Source organism: Sceloporus undulatus, chromosome 1 (assembly GCF_019175285.1).
Source record: "Sceloporus undulatus isolate JIND9_A2432 ecotype Alabama chromosome 1, SceUnd_v1.1, whole genome shotgun sequence".
In the NCBI taxonomy this organism is placed as follows: Eukaryota; Metazoa; Chordata; class Lepidosauria; order Squamata; family Phrynosomatidae; genus Sceloporus; species Sceloporus undulatus.
Window position 1 is genome coordinate 296851720 of NC_056522.1, and position 17601 is coordinate 296869320.

The 17601-nt window shown below is 38.4% G+C and overlaps 1 protein-coding gene across 2 annotated transcripts in view; it reads left to right on the top strand.

Moving 5' to 3' along the window:
• Nucleotides 1-13511, top strand: part of CAT (catalase) — a 71939-nt gene extending 58428 nt beyond the window's left edge. For both annotated transcript variants that reach the window (XM_042453950.1, XM_042453960.1), the window contains exons 5-13: nucleotides 256-360; nucleotides 1916-2041; nucleotides 3180-3371; nucleotides 3499-3651; nucleotides 4934-5072; nucleotides 5603-5733; nucleotides 7328-7435; nucleotides 8227-8313; nucleotides 12316-13511. In XM_042453950.1, coding sequence (XP_042309884.1) covers nucleotides 256-360; nucleotides 1916-2041; nucleotides 3180-3371; nucleotides 3499-3651; nucleotides 4934-5072; nucleotides 5603-5733; nucleotides 7328-7435; nucleotides 8227-8313; nucleotides 12316-12378 — 1104 coding nt within the window. In that variant the 3' untranslated portion in view covers nucleotides 12379-13511. The remainder of the gene's footprint in view (nucleotides 1-255; nucleotides 361-1915; nucleotides 2042-3179; nucleotides 3372-3498; nucleotides 3652-4933; nucleotides 5073-5602; nucleotides 5734-7327; nucleotides 7436-8226; nucleotides 8314-12315) is intronic.
• The last annotated feature ends 4090 nt before the right edge of the window (nucleotides 13512-17601 follow it).

Genomic DNA, 17601 nt, shown 5'->3' on the forward strand with positions numbered 1-17601 from the left:
AGATGGCCATCTGTCAGGGATGCTTTGATTTGGATTTCCTGCATGGCAGGGGGTTGGACTGGATGGCCTAGTGGTCTCTTCCAACTCTATGATTCTATGATTCTTTCTTGGCAGGCCAAAATAATTTTTATAGATTTTGATTTGCAGGTAGATGATTTCAGACTGAACTGAATACAAATACAATGGAATTAAATAAAACAGAAGTAACTATGTATACAGAACTTTAATGATATCTTTGTATTTTGTTTTTATTAGTTTCCATCCTTTATCCATAGCCAAAAGAGGAATCCACAGACTCACCTGAAAGATCCAGACATGGTGTGGGACTTCTGGAGCCTTCGCCCTGAGTCTCTGCACCAGGTAGGGTCTATCTTCTTTCAATTTACTTTTGCTTCCCCCCCCCTTTTCCTTGCAAACTACAAACACGCTTTGTTCATCTACCAAGTGCATCTTGAAGAAGCTCAGAGGAAAAAGATAGTAAAAAGAATAATTTGCTTTCTGCTGTTGCATTTGATTTCTTTCTCTCCTGCCTTTTCTTGGAGGAAACTAGTAAAATGGAGGAGAGAAATAAGAGTTGTCAAATTGTGAGTGGCATGCTCTTAAAAAGATGGACAGACAGTAACTTATTAGGTCCCCATGGCTTAGCTTTTTTGGTGTTTGGGTTACCTGTAAAGGGTGGTGGCCTAAGTGGGTGTTAAACTGATAAAGCAAGATACAGGAGTGCACACACATTTGCTGTTCTGATTTATTCTTTCCTGCTATAAATTTTTCTCTTTTCAGAAAGCTCAAAGGGATAGGAAAGAATTATATTGTGTGTTTGTGTTAAGAGTTTGTAAATAAAATATGGGTGTGTAGATATTTGCATATAAAAAGTCTCATTATAGCAATACAAAATGTAGAGAACAAAGCATAGTATTTTTTGTTTCTGTTATCTGTTGCAACTTGATTTTAAGATTCTGTTTATCAAATTAAAAAGCAAATCTTCCTGCTAGAACTGGTAAAAGCAGTTTAATTATATCATAACAAAATAGCATAGCACAACTAGATTTTTTTTAAAAAAAAATCAGGACTGCCAGATTTAAAATACTCTCCTAAATGTTTTCAGAACTTGAGTTTATTATATGTTATAAGAGAGCCTCACAGTATTTCCCTGGAGGGAGAATTTCATACCAGGGATGCATCTTAACTGCAGAAATAATCCAGTTTGAGACTGCTTTAACTGCCCTGGCTCAGTGTTAGGGAATACTGGAAATTGTATTTTATTGTAACATCAGAGGGAAGGCTAAATGTCTCATAAAACTACAGTTCCCAGAATTTGCTGGCATCGAGCCAGGGCAGTTAAAGCAGTATCAAGGTGGATTATTTCTGCAATGAGTTTTGGACCTATATTAGGTAACTATGCTTAGTCCCACTGTGGATGCTCATTAAGGAAGGAAAGCTTCCCCTTAACATGGAGCATGTTTTGAAATAGAAGTACTATTTCTTATAAAGTGTCCAACTGTCTTGTCCCCTCAGGTGCTTTAGGTGAAAATAGGAGATTGCACTGTTGAGACAGGATAAAGGTTTATGGGCTATGAGACTATGAGACTATAAAATATGGTTGAAAGCATGTCCTTAATATTACAGGGGGAAATAATCAAAGTCTATCACAGTGCTACTGATGTCTGAGTGTCAGTCTTGAGCCATCAAGACCCTGAAGAGTTTCCAGAGAACAAATAGTTCTAGACAATGGGAACAAATATAGGCACAATGGGAAAAAAATAACTGCTGATTCCCCACATCAGATAGCTTAAAAAACACTGGGCTATAATACTCAAGTACCTAGTTTTCGTTATTTGAGTTTTCATGAAGGGCCACCATCATGAAATATTTTAATAAAGGTTGTTGTTATTGTGCTGCTGCTGCTGCTTTATAGGTATCATTTCTGTTCAGTGACCGTGGCATTCCAGATGGACACCGTCACATGAATGGCTATGGATCACATACTTTTAAGCTAGTCAACGCTAGTGGAAAAGCAGTGTACTGCAAATTTCATGCAAAGGTAAGCACTGCAGTTTTTCTGTTTAGAATTTACTTTGAAGAATGTCATATTTATAAACCAGGATTATGTTTAAAATATTTTCTTAATTGATTTGGGCAATCTAGTGTCATTTTTGTCACTTGTTCGTGTGTGGTGGTATAGTTCTATAATATAAATGTGTTTTGTTTTAATGTTTTTCAGTTCTGTGTGTGTGTGTGTGTGTGTGTGTGTATTCTTGTAACAGAACTTCTTTGTTTCTCTTTTTTTTCTTAAAAGGTGTATAATAAATAAAAATGCACTTTTGAAACAAACTGAGAGAAAGAGGTTTATAACATCGGCTTTCATAGAAGCAGTCTATTTCATTAGATTAGTTGGAATTTGACAGTTATTTTTTTTATGACTTTCAGATGCTATTCATAAATTAGTTGACATCTTATATAGTAATAATTTGAACTGATAAACTTTTGTCCCAAATCTTTAATGACAGGAATGGTCCAGACATCCTGGTTTTGTCACAATAGTTCTTCCTTTAGAGACATGGAATTGGAGTTTTGAGAATGACAAGCTGACACACTATGCATACTTGTCATGACTTTTATGATTAGTAATATAGTTTCTCTACATGTCCCCATGCTTTTTTCCCTTTAATATTTTGGGCCTTTGAAAGCTTTATGCTGTCTTAGGTGTGCCACACCTGTGATTATTTATTTATTTAGTGATTTATTTATTATTTATTTAGTGATGAAATAAGTCAATGCCCATTTGTTTTAATTTGCAAAGCAACAAATCCTATACCCATTGCTTTATGAATTTAAAAAGAATATTTGCTTATCATTTAATTGCTGAACCTGGAGTTCTTATCTATTTCTATTTTTTTTAAAAAATGTTAATGTAGTAATATGCTTAATCCCCTGTAGATTAGCTACTTGTCTCACTCTCTATGTGCCATATGAATACTGGATCAGGGATGGCTAATATGGCCTTACAGATGAAACATGAGGTCTTCCTGGATGTACATCTCTGGATATACGCTTGTTGCCAACACTTACTATCTCATACAAAAGCTTGCCATCCAGAGAGTCAGGACGAGCATTAAGAATTAGACTTTTTTAAGCCTGTTATTATGGAAGTTCACATAGATTTATTTTGATATTTGCAGACTGACCAGGGAATCAAAAACCTTCCTGTTGACGAGGCAGGCAGACTGGCCTCTGAAGATCCTGACTATGGTCTGCGTGATCTTTACAATGCTATTGCTAATGGAGACTATCCATCTTGGAGTTTCTATATTCAAATTATGACATTTGAACAAGCTGAGAAATTTCCATTCAATCCTTTTGATTTAACTAAGGTAAGTATATTCTGTATAACCTTCTCTCACATATTGCATATAGAGAAGAAATTTTGGCATATCTCTGCTCTTCAAATCTGGAAAGATTGATATGAAAGAAGACTGTTATGTTTGTTTCATTTTATAGATTTGGCCTCACAAGGATTATCCTCTCATCCCTGTGGGGAAACTTATCTTAAACAGGAATCCTGTCAACTATTTTGCTGAGGTGGAACAAATGGCCTTTGACCCAAGCAACATGCCCCCAGGAATTGAACCAAGTCCTGATAAAATGTTGCAGGTATATGTTCCTTAATGTTTCTTCATTACAAATGGCATTCTTTAATAAGATCTCTACTGAGAAATATCACTGTGTTGGGAATTCCAGCCATGTTTTACAGCTCAGGGATACTTCTCCAAAATATAGAAGAACATTCCCATAGAGGTTAACTCAGCTTATCAGACTAGCCAATACAGGCATGATCAGTTTATATAAATTTGGCTTACATTTATCACATTCATAAACCAAGGAACTCCTTCATTCTAAACCAAAATCATTTAGGGAGAAAATATTATATAATAATAGAATTTAGCACTCTAAAACATCTCATATTGGAAAGCAGAACTGTATTAAAGTATTGAAACCCCTTTGATCTGATCTAGCAGGTCTGCTTTTAGTTTGGTATCATTCTTGTACAGTCAGCCCTTCTTATACACAGATTTTTTATACACGGATTCAAGCATACACAGTTTGAAAATATTCCAAAAAAGTATAAATTTACCTTGATTTTCCATTTTTATAAGGGACACCATTTTGCTATGTCATTATATTTAATGGGACTTGAGCATACACAGATTTTGTTATACACGGGGGATCTTGGAACCAAACCCCAGCGTATAACAAGGGTCCACTGTAGTTACACCTTTTCTGCCCGACGGGTGTTTGGGGCATCAGCAGATTAAAGAATCAATTGACAGGAACAGGGCTACAACCAGGAAATCAGAAGAAGATTAAGAATGGGGAGGGTGGCTATGAAATAACTAGAAAAGATCCTGAAATGCAAATGAGCACAAAAGTTAGAATCATACAAGCCATTTTATTCCCTATTACCATGTATGGATGTGAGGAAGAAAATCGAGTCATTTGAGATGTGGTGCCGGAGAAGAGTGTTGAGGATCCCATGGACAGCCAAAAAGACAACAAATGGGTCCTAGAGGAGATCAAGCCAGAAATCTATCTGGAAGCCAAAATAACAAAACTTGGACATATCATGAGAAGAGAGGACTCATTAGAAAAAACAGTAATGCCTGGAGGTGGAAGGAACTAGAAAGAGAGGAAGACTGCATGTTAGATGGACTAACTGTTAAAGAGATAATGAGAATGAGTTTGCAGGAGCTGGACAGAGCAGTGGAGGACAGGGAGTCTTTCACTATGGGTTGAGATTGACTTGAAGGCAGTTAACAACAACAGTAATTGCCATGATTAAAACTGTGCAGGACAGAAAGCAGAGAATGACAGTCTGAAACCAGTTGAAACAGAGGTTACCCACTGTCATACTTTCCTCTTTGATGTCTTATTCTAGGGGCGTCTTTTTTCCTATCCTGACACCCACAGACATCGTCTGGGGCCCAATTATTTGCAGATTCCTGTAAATTGCCCATACCGAGCTCGAGTAGCCAACTATCAGAGAGATGGATTCATGTGCATTTCTGACAACCAAGGTAATTGTGTTACCACTTTTGGAAGCAGTTCTTTAAAATTGCACAGTAACATTTGGAAGAGCTCTTCAAAAGGATGCAGTCAAGTTTCCTTGTTTAAAGTCTATTATATTTACCTGCTTCCAATTCCTAAAATGACAACTGTTCAGGATTTTGATTCTGTTACTGTTGAAAATGTTTCCATACAAAAGCACAGTTGGCCCTCCATTTTCACGGGGGATCAATTCGAGCCCCCCCCCCCCATGATAACGGAGGCTTGGCATATCCAAGTCCCAGAGGCTTGAATGGGGCGAGTGTCCGTGAGTGCGTGCAGGGTGTACGCCGTGGGGGCGTGGCCCATTAGAAATAAAGGATGTCACCCCTCTGTGAGTATTCGAGGTCGTGAATCCCAGATCCACGAGTTAGGAGGAGGGGTGACTGTATTTCCAAGTTCAGATAGTGGCTGGACCATTTCAGACCTTCTCCATGAAAATTGTTTTACCTTTCTGCCATGCTCATAGGATGTAATGGTAAAATAAGTAATTTTTTTCTAGGTGGTGCTCCAAACTACTATCCAAACAGTTTTACTGGCCCTGAGGACCAGCCCATTGTGAAGGAGACCCGTGCAAATATTTCAGGTGATGTACAGCGCTTCAATAGCGCAAATGAAGATAATGTGTCTCAGGTAAGCAGAACAGAAGTGACCAGTTATCTTGCTTTGGGAACAAGATGTCTGTATAAGCTTTCTTTTCTTTTCTTTTTTTAATCGAGTGAATTGACTGTCAGAATTCCTTTGAGATACCTCCCAAATGCCTGAGCAATTTTTCCCTCTTTTTAAAGTAGTTGTTCACAAACTTTCATATCTTACATACCTCCCATCACTCCAGGTTTCTTCAACCAGGACATTTATGTATTTACCTGTACAGTATTCTTTTACTGTAGTTATCGTATTAAGTTTTTAAGAATAAAAAATACAGTAATATTGTGTCAGTAAACACAAACTAAAATTGTAACTCCCATTGGTTGACTATTGCTCAATATAAAATATGTTAACTGTGAAATAATAATTGTGACAACAACTTGTGACACTTGCAGGAGGACATGGAGACTGAGATAAAGCAGATTCTTATTAAGTGTTTTGAAAACTCTATGTTTTACCTATACTATTTCTGTATTCAGAAAGTGGTACCCATACTAGTCTTTAAAGAACCCACCTACACCTAGTAACTACCCCCATTTAGTAAGTGAGGCAGAGTGCAATGTCCCCTCACATGCATTTTTCCAAATTAAAAAAAACATAATCTGAAACTGCTGGTTGAGTCAGAAGTGATACTGCAGCAAATAGTGTCTTTGAGAACAAATCCAGGGTGAACTTTTCTTTTTGTGCTAGATTGGGCCCCTGCAGCTACTTTTGCTAAAGAGAGTGATGAATTGTAGGCATGCACTTTATAAAGTATACGTAGCTTGATATGTGGGCCAGTGCTAGAAAGCAAACATTTTTTAAATTGTAAACTTGAGAGAAATCTAAAGGACAACCCCAATGCCCGTTCCTTTTCTTCCTTTTGTTAATGGCAGATGATAAAAGTTGGTCACAGGAACAGCAAGGAGTGACCTTATAACTCCAATATTGTAGTCACTCCACTGGCTGCCTATCAGTTTCCGGGCACAGTACAAGGTGTTGGTTATCACCTTTAAAGCCCTGCATGTCTTGGGCCCAATCTATCTAAGGGATTGCCTCCTTCCATATAACCCACCCCATACACTCAGGTCCTCTGGGAGGAATTTACTACAACCCTTAAAGACCAGATTGATGGCAACCTCCCAGAGGACATTTTCTTCAGCCGCTCCCAACTTAAGGAATGACCTGCCGGACGAGATCCGTCAAATTACCAATCCAGAGAGCTTTTAAAAAGCCATTAAAATGGATCACTTCCAGCAGGCCTTCCCGGAATAAAATACTCGGCCATGAATAAGATTTCCCATTTATCGAACTCTGCCCATGGTTATTGTCTGGATTTTAAAATGTTAGTTTTAGTTTTATACTGTTTAATCTTGTTTTAACGGGGAGTACTGTGTATATATGAATGTATTTTAGTCTGTTGTACGCTGCTTTGATTGCTTGGTAAAAAGTGGGATAAAAATAAATTATTTATTTATTTATTATTAATGATACACTGTGAAGTCCACAGTTTTTGTTCTTATTTCAGAAGGGTTATACATTGCTGAACAACACAAGATACATCTGTAATAAAGGGTTTGTCTTCAACATTTGTTTAAAGGTACGAGATTTCTTTACCAAAGTACTGACAGAGGAGGAACGTGAGAGGCTGTGTGAGAACATTGCAGGCCATCTTAAGGATGCTCAGCTTTTCATTCAGAAGAAAGCTGTAAGTGGTGAATTATTATCATGTCTCATGATTTTTCTCTAAGGACATCAACTGTCCTTAAGGTTGCACACTGATTGCAGGATGTATAGAAATATAAAATGAAAAGTACCAATCTATGAGTAAAAAGATAAAAGGTAATAAGAACATAAAGGTTCAAGCTCTTTTCAAAAAAATCTTTAAAACATGAGGACCAAATAATAGGGATACAACAGAATAACTAGCACAGGCTTTCTGTCCACAATAAGGATGACACCTGTGTATATTTTGGATTAATTTGGTCCTATTCCATACCATAGAAAGCCTTTGATTAAAATTAGTGGGGGCGGGGCATGCCTATGAAACTGCAACACAGAAAACTGGAAGCCTGAATAATGTTGTAGTTACATAGGATAACATGACAGCTAATACTCATTCATATACAGTCAGTACAGTGGGCCCTTGTTATCTGCTGGGGTTTGGTTCCAAACTCCGTGAATGCTCAAGTCCCATTAAATACAGTGGCATAGTAAAATTGTGTCCCTTATATAAAATGGAAAAATCAAGGCTTGCTATTTGGAATCTATACTTTGGGGGAATATTTTCAAGCCGTGGATGCTTGAATCCATGGATAAAAAATCTGTGGATAAGGAGGGGTGACTGTAGTTAAACTGAATGAGAACTGGACATGCTGATGTTTGAGATGAACCACTTAGTAGCAAATGACATGTATTTTGTGCATGCTCTTGAGTTGATACAGTAGCAAGGAGTGAAGAAGAAGTTAACTCTGTACTTTGACTTTTTTACTGGTCTAGGTGAAAAACTTCACTGATGTTCATCCTGATTATGGTGCATGCATTCAAGCCCACTTGGACAGGCACAATGCTAAAGGCCCCAACAAGGTATGAACTATTCTATCTCAGAATGATGTATTGAAAGTGATGGTGAAGACAAGGGACTGTTGACTAAAGCATTTAAGATGGCCAAACAGGAAAGGAAGAGGAATAGCATTATATGTCAGGGATGTTTACACCTGTGAAGATATCCAGGACTTAAATCCTGGAAGTCAGGTGGAGAACAGCTGGATAAAAATTAAAGGGGAAGGAAGCAACAGGGATGTTATTGTGGGAGTCTACTACAGATCCCCAAGTCAGGCTGAGGAATTGGATGATGGCTTTCTAGAACAGATCACCCCACACACTCAGAAAAGAGAGACGTAGTAGTGATGAGTGACTTCAACTATCCTGATTTTTGCTGGAAATCAAACTCAGTCAAAACTTTAAGGTCTAGCAAATTCCTCACTTGCCTGAAAGACAATTTCATTTTCCAAAGGGTGGAAGATGCAACAAAAGAATCAGCTGTTTTAGATCTGGTTCTAACTAACAGAGATGATGTGGTAAATGGGGTGCAAGTGGTGCAATCCTTAAGTGGGAGTGATTATGTCATCCTGGAATTTGTTATAAAGTGGCAAGGAGAAGCCATAGTCAGACATCCATTCTAGACTTTAGGGAAATACTGGTGATCAGGAATACTAAAGGAGAAGGGAGTTCAGAAGAAATGGGAGATTCTCACAAGGGAGATACTGAAGGCACAATTTCAAACAGTTCCAATGAGGAGGAAAATGGGAGGTGTCTCAAGAAACCAGGATGGATGACTAAAGAACTTTCAGCTGAGCTAAGATTTAAATGGAAGATATATAAGAAATGGAGAAGGGACAATCACCAAAGAGGAATTCAAACAAATAACTAGTAGGTGTAGGAGTAAAGTCAGAAAAACAAAAGTGCAGAATGAGCTCAGGCTTGCTAGAGAGGTTAAGAACAATAAAAAGGCCGTTTTTGGGTATGTCCGTAGGAAAAGGAAGAAGAGGCAAATGGTAGGGTATTAAAAGAATTGGCAAGTGTAATCTCAGAGCCATTGGCAATCATTTTGAGAATTCCTGGAGAACAGAAGTCTCGACAAACTAGAGGAGGGCAAATGTTGTCTCCATCTTCAAAAAGGAAAAAGAGAGGATCCCAACAATTATCATCCAGTTAGTCTAACATCAATGCCAGAAAAGATTATAGAGCAGATCATTAAACAGAGAGTCTGTAAGCATTTCGAAGGCAACACCATAATCACAAAAAGTCTACATAGGTTTCAGAGAAACAAGTCACACCAGACTAATCTGATCTCTTTTTTTGATAAAATTACCAGTTTGATAAATGACGGGAATGCTGTGGATATAGCATATCTTGATTTCAGTAAGGTCTTTAACATTCTTGCAAACAAGATAGTAAAATATGGCCAACTGTTACATGGATTTGTAACTGATTGACCAGCTGAACCCAGGGGTGCTTAGCAATGGGTCCTCTTCATCCTGGAAAGAAATGGCTAGTGGGATGCCACAGGATTCTGTTGTCGGGCCAGTGCTATTCAACACCTTTATCAACAGCTTGACTGAAAGAATAGGGGCCATTCTTATCAAATTTGCAGATGACACCAAATTAGGAGTAGTAGATGATACTCCAGAAGAGAGGATCAAAAATCAAAATGACCTTAATAGGTTAGGAAGCTGGGCCAAAACTAACACAATAAATTTCAACAGAGAGAAATGCAAGGTACTGCACTTAGGCAGAAAAATTGAAATGCATAGATATGGGATGGGGGACACCTGGCTTAATGAGATAATGTGCTAAAGGATCTAGGAGTCCTAGTAAACTACAAGTTGAACATGAGTCACCAGTGCGATGCAGCAGCTAAAAAGGCCAATACAATTTTAGGCTGCATCAATAGAAGTATAGTGTCTAGATCAAGGGAAGTGATAGTGCCACTCTATTCTGCTGTGGTCAGGTCTCACCTGGAATACTGTCCAGTTCTGGGCACCACAATTCAAAAAGGATGTTGAGAAACTGGAGTGTATCCAAAGGAGGGCCACCAAAATGGTGAAGGGTCTGGAAACCATGCCTTCTGAGGAAGTCATCAGGAGCTGGGTGTGTTTAGCCTGGAGAAGAGACTATTAAGAGGTGGTATGAAAGCCCTCTTTAAGTGTTTGAAGGAGTGTCACATTGAGGAGGGAGCAAGCTTGTTTTCTGGTGCTCCAGAGAATAGAACACAAGGGAGTAATTGATGCAAACTATAGGAAAAGAGATTCCACCTAAACATTAGGAGGAACTTCCTGACTGTACGGTAGTGGAACCCGCTCCCTCGGAGTGTGGCGGAGTCTCCTTCTTTGGAGGTCTTTAAACAGTCTGGATGGCCATCTGTCGGGGATGCTTTGATTGAGAGTTCCTTTGTGACCTGTCTATCATTTGGAGCTGGATGTTGTGCAATGGCCCTAGTCTTTGACAACCCCAAATTCCTTTTCTTGTGGCCTGTTTCCCCCTCCTTTCTCCAGGTAAGTCCATACCCCCCCCAACTCGCTGCAAGGAGAAACAAGGTAAAAAGATTGGCTTCAGTAAATTGCACAGTCTTAAAATCCTATCTGATCTGTTGATGCTGATGGTACAACTGAACACCCAGTCATAGTGATTTTTTTAATTTATTATATGCTCCACCCTCTTTCCTCTTGGGTAACTGTGTTATCAAGGCATCCCCCCCCCCACATATTTCTTGATATTAGGTCTACTGTTGTATTGTACATTCAAAAGATTATTATTATTATTATTATTATTATTATTATTATTATAGTTTATTTTTATAGCGCTGTAAATATACATAGCGCTATACATACAAATGATCAAATTAATAAAAATGAAACCTGCCAATGGTGTACAATCTACAAAATACGTATAAAACAATAAATAATAATATAAGATAGAATTGGTTAAAATAAGCAGGCAACATTTAAAAACATCAACATCAACTATCCAGTCAAATATCAGATAGATAATCACACAGTGCCTGGGAACGCTTCCCTGAACAGAATAGTCTTCGACTCAGATTTAAAAGTGGTCAAAGAAGTGATGACCAATGTTCGTGGGGGAAGAAGGTTTCAGGAGTGAGGGGCAGCAAGTGAAAATGGATGAATCCAGGATAGGGCAGTGGAGCTCCTAATCTGGGACAGCAGACCTTGACTACCAGAATGGAGGGTACGAGTGGGAATGTATGGAGAAAGAAGATCAGATAAATAAAGAGGGGGCAGCCCATGCAGGGCTTTAAAGATCAATAACAGAAGCTTATACTGAATACGGAAGGGAAAGGGGAGCCACTGAAGGGATGATAACTAATCTCAGTCACTACTCCCTTTTGTTACCTGGCCACCTTGGAAGCAGCAGCTAAGTAGCTTGTTGAGAAGTGACTGAGAAGCCTCTCACACATGCCAGCCTTGTGTTAGAGATGTCACTAGGTGGTATGGGGGATGTGGGCTGCATCGAATGACACCATAAGTGGGATGACACCACAACCATCACAACCCTGAAAAGAATTTTCATACAACCTCATCCTCACCATGGTCCTAAAGGCTGCTGATTGCCCTTGCCTTTCTTGTTCACCAATGTATTGACTGAAAGCCCCCAGCTGCCCCCTTTTCCTTCCACTGCCCCCCTGTTACCCATTTTACACCTCACTGCTCCCTGGATCTTTCCACTGCCCCCAGGGGGGGGGTGTACTGCCCACTTTGGGAATCACTGCTTTAGTATCTAAAACTCTGTAGTGCTGGGTAAGATTCCACTTTGAATGAATTGATAATTTTACTGTTTCACATTTCTCTTTTAGGGATAATAGCATTAAATGAGTAAAAATACATTTTTATTGAACGACAAACTCCATCAGTAAACTATTGTTTTAAAGAGAACTGTATTTATATCTGTGATAGTATATATATATTTTTAAGGAAAGTGGCTTAGTTAAAGAAAACCTAATAGTTAAAAGAATTCCTGCGTAAAAAGCACTGATTACTTCTTTTATGTTGCAATTTTTCTTTCTAGGGTTCTGTACATATCTATACACAATCTTCATGCCAGGGTGGAAAGGAAAGAGCTAATCTGTAAACACCATGATCTCTGATTACCTGTCCAGATGATGAGAGGTTTATCTCACAAAATTGACATAAGTCCAACTGGAAAATGATACATACAATGCCTTAACAAATGTTTTGATGATTTCTAGAACTGTCTTTTAACAGCAAGCAGAAACATTTAAATTTGCATTTTTGAATTTTTAAAAAAAATCAAATGATAACCATTTAAAATGAAACTATGTTAGCAGTAACTTTTTAGTGGGCTATATCGAGTATATGGTTAAAGTAAATTTTTGATAACTTTTGCACATCAATCAAAACAATTATTTGCTTTCTTCTTACGATCTTGCACCTATTTACTGAAGAACTTACATAATGCTGCAAAGAGCTGTATCTTTTACTGGCAGTTTGGAGAATCTCGTAAAAGCTTTGTTGCGCAGAATTAACAACTGTCCAACTAGAAAATGATCTTTTTGAAGCCTTAATAAATGTTTTCATTTTTTACTTAATTATCCTTTAGGCTGATAATGGCAATGTAAAACTCTTAAATTTGCATTTGTGATTACAAGTAATCCAAATGATATGGATTATAAAATTAAACTGTGCTAGCAATAACTTTTAGGTGGAATCTATCAAGTCTGTGGCAGCCATAACCTTTTGTTAACATTTGCTAATTAAATCAAAACATTGATATCATTCGTCAAACTGGTCTTGCATTGCATTGCAGAAGAGAATCTGCGCAGTGCTTCAAAAACCTCTAACTTTTGCTGGTAATTCTGAGATTACTGTTGCAACAAATAAATGAAATCCATATAATAGAGCAAAGATCAGATGTTAAGAAATGCATACCATCAAATATGCAACTTTTTAAAAAGAATTATAGATTATAATGAGCTGAGTCAATATGAAAACCATTTAAGAAATGCATACCATCAAATATATAACTTTTTAAAAATATATATATAGCTTATAATGAGCTCAGTCAATATGAAAACCATTTCTAAATTTCTTGGCGAGGTATATACTTAAGTACAAGTATTAGTTTGTATTGGTGCTAAAGCATGTTTTTGTTGATTGCAGCAGTGTATTTGAGACTGTTGATTGAAAACATATTCCAGATCATATTTACAGTACTTAATCGGAAATAAAATTATTATAATATAATGTGTTTCATGTTTATGTCTCAGCTGTGTTTTAATACCTAATAAATTATTGAAATTCTTTACAGTTATTTCTTTTAAGCCTATTTCATCAGGCCAACACAGACTGGATGTATGATGCCACCAGTCTGTGTCATGCAGGAAACTGTATTTAGAAGTATAGAGCATCCATCATGTTAGTTTGAACTGTTTTAAAGTTTTTGAATTGGATGGGGAGGCTGTATGGCTGCTACTTCATTTTTGGGGGGTTCTATTTTGTATACTTATCACACTCCAGAGGTTTTTTGTTATGTTTATCTCCTTTAGAAAAAATACTAGCTTGATAGATGAAGGGATTGTTGGTTCTCTCTTAACTTGTCCCATTTCAGAATCCAACTTTCAGCGCAATCTGAGGGCAATGCACCCAGATGTAGCTCAACAATAACATAGCAGTATATGGAAGTAAAAATCCAGGTATAGATTTTGGCAATGCACCGACCAGTTTCCACACTGAAAAAGAACTCACTTACACAGTTGAATTAATCCAAGTCCTTGGAGGTTCTTTATCTTGAGTTGCAATATAATACAAATATTTACAAACTCTCCTTTCTGACTTCCATCAACTTCTCTGTCTGTTGTACATCAACAACCCAACCAACTAAATGACAACAACCCAGGGGCAACGTGACCTGCCTGTTGGTCCACTTATATACTGTGTTGGTTATGAGTCGTCATCTGGTGCCACACACCTCTACAGTAAGTTTGCATCATGCCATGTGCTCTAAGTCAGCATTCTATGGCAGTCCCACTGAATATGATGCCACCTGTCAAAATATTTTTACAGTTTAAAGGAGTATTTCTCCAACAGGGATACAGTATATCGTGATTTCAGTAAGGCCTTTGACAAGATCCCCATGACATTCTTGCAAACAAGCTAATAAAATATGGGCTAGACAATGCACTTGTTAGGTGAATTTGTAATTGGTTGACTGGCCGAAGCCAAAGGCTCAGTAATGGCTCCTCTTCATCCTGGAGAGAAGTGACCAGTGGTGTACCACAGGGTTCTGTCCTGGGCCTAGTGATATTCAACATCTTTATCAGTGACTTGGATGAAGGAATAGAGAGCATGCTTTATGAATTTGTAGATGACACCAAATTAGGAAAATTAGCTAATACCCTAGAGGACAGGATCAAAATTCAAATGTGAAAGGGATCTAGGAGTTCTAGTAGACTACAAGTTGAACATGAGTCAACAGTGTGATGCAGCAGCTAAAAAGCCAATGTGATTCTAGGCTGCATTGATAGAAGTATAGTATAGAACAAGGGAAGTAATAGTGCCACTCTATTCTGCCTTGGTCGGCCCTCACCTTCAATACTGCATCCAGTTCTGGGCACCACAGTTCAAAAAGATGTTGAGAAGCTGGAGTGTGTCCAGAGGAGGGCAACCAAAATGGTGGAGTATCTGAAGAACAGCTATGAAGAACAGCTTAGGGAGCTGGAGAAGACAAGATTAAGAGATGGTAAAAAGTTTAAACATTTGAAGGGATGTCATGTTGAGGATGGAGCAAGCTTTGTTTTCTGCTGCTCCAGAGAATAGGACATGGAGCAATGGATGCAAACTAGAGAGAAAAGATTACACTTCAACATTAGGAAGAACTTCCTGACTGTAAGAGCTGTTTGACAGTGGAACATACTCTCAGAGGTTGGTGGGATTTCCATCTTTGGAGGTTTTTAAAAAGGCCATCTGTTGGGTGTACTTTGTGTGTTCCTGCATGGCAGGGGGTTGGACGTGATAACCTTTAGGTCTGTTCCAGCTCTATGATTTTATGAAAAGACTGTATTTCAATTTCAGAAGGAACTGGCAAAACCACTTCTGAGGATTCCTTGCCTAAGAAAACCATATGAAATGCACGGGGTTGCCTTAAGTCCACAAGTAATTTGAAGGCACATACACAAATCTTTGACAGATTCCAGCAGACACAGAATGATTAAGTTCACCTATTATGTGTATTTTTGTTTAAATGTTCCATTAAGCAACCATTGATTATTTATTTGCTACAAAGAAAAAGAAGCTCAGAGAATTTTAAAAGATAGCATTGATGGCAAATGTTTGAGAGGAATACTGAAGTGATATTGTTCCACAAAACAAAAACACACGTATCAGAGTGCCCTTTTCCTCAATATGTTTTCAGTTTAGGAGCCAAATTATATTTATTAGTTGCATGAGGTTATTGTTTGTGACGATTGTTTCCCCCTTTCCTTATTCCCTTCCATCTCTGATTGATCCCCTATTCTTCTATGTGGATAAATAATGTCCCCGTTATATTTCACTCTCCCTTAGAGGAGCCCAAGGTAGTTTGAGGATAAGTATTCCGAATGGACAAACAGCTGGAAGGGAAAATCAGGTAGTTGTGTGCTTTCAAGTGATTTCCAATCCTAAGAAATCCTATCACGAGCTAAGAGTCTGTGATTCACCCAAGATCTAGTGGGTTTCCATAGTCTAGTGGGGAATTGAACGCTGGTCTGCAGAGTTGTAGTCCAGTGCTCAAACCACTGCTCCTCTCTAATTGCAACCTCCCTGACTTTTTCCTAATTTTTCTTTTTAAAAAATAAGGCAACTCATGGATGAACACTCAACTGCAGTTCTTTGTGTTATAGGTCCCTGTCTCCCTTCAATGCTGTGTTTTATTTGAACTCACATTGGCGGGATACAGACCGCCGCTTTGCGGCGGTCTCCCGCCGGCGCCATTTGCTCCGTGCAGGAGCCGCAGCAGCCAAACCGCGCGGCTCCTGCACCAAGCAAAAAAGAAGCTCCATTTCGGAGCTTCTTTTTGCGGCACCTTTATGATGTCGCGAGGCGTTGCTGGCGCATTCGCAACATCATAAGCGCCGCGACACGTCTGGACGCTATGCGTCCAGTATGTAAACATGGCGGCCCCCATCTGGAAGGGGCGCCGCCATGTTGTACTTATTCTATACGTACTAGGGTTAGGGGGGTGCGGAAGCACCGCCCCTTCCTAACCCTAGTACATATAGAAAACGTACTATATGGCGGTTTGTATCCCGCCATTGTTTAAAACTCTGGAAGTTTAAAACTGCTACAGTATTTAACTCTAGAATTCAAGTTGCAGAAATTCAATGTCATAAGATGAGAGAGACTATGTTTGAAACACATCATGTTAAAGATTTAACTGGCCTTTATTCCGTAATTGTTGAATTAGTAATTTATTGCACAACAGTCCAAAAGTCCTTGTGATTCCAGCCAGTTTAAATAGTTAGGGATGTTGTGCCAAGTAAGATGTGGCAACAGGCAGTGTGTCAAGAGATCAGCTGAAACAAAGTTTGCTCTTAAGCGTTAAGTGTTCATTTGTTTTCAGAACCCATGAAATATATTTGTACCCTTACTCTGAGATGGAATAGGGTTACTATAAACTCATCTCATAGGGATTCACAATTGATTTTGCTAAGGTAAGAGGGGAAAATAGGTTTTATGCCATTCATATTTGTACAGAAGACTGAGTGCTTCATTGGGGAGGGATCCAGGCCATTGCTTACATCTATAGAGGGCCCATATTGCAGTGCTTTGTTGCATGTTCTGCAACAGAGGATGAAAATCTCCCATTGTAGTGCAAGAGTGTCAAACAAATACTGAGAGATCACATCACTTTGTCATGTTATATCCTCTAGTTTAGACTTCACAGGCTTCACCTCCATTTTAATCCATTCAACTGAGCTCAGGATGAGTCAACTTGAACCATATTTACTAATGTGAGATGTTATCCCTCACCCTTAAAACTTATGACCTTGATATTTCCTTAAGATGCAAAAGCAATGTTATTGATTGGGTTGCTCCTTCAACAACCTTAATCAGTATTTTTTTAAAAAAAAAACCCCACTGAGCTGTGGAAAGAACTCAGAAGTGTACTTTTAAGCATACAAAGCAGCACTGCTTAGTTTAATCATTTTTGTAAGATTACAATGTTAACTTTAATGACTCCCCTTCTGTTCCCTTTCAACTCCAAGAGAGGAGGACTGCATCATCAAAAAAGGATGTACAGAGGACCCCTGCTGGTATTCAGTTCCAGAATACACACACACCTGTGTTGAGTTTATAC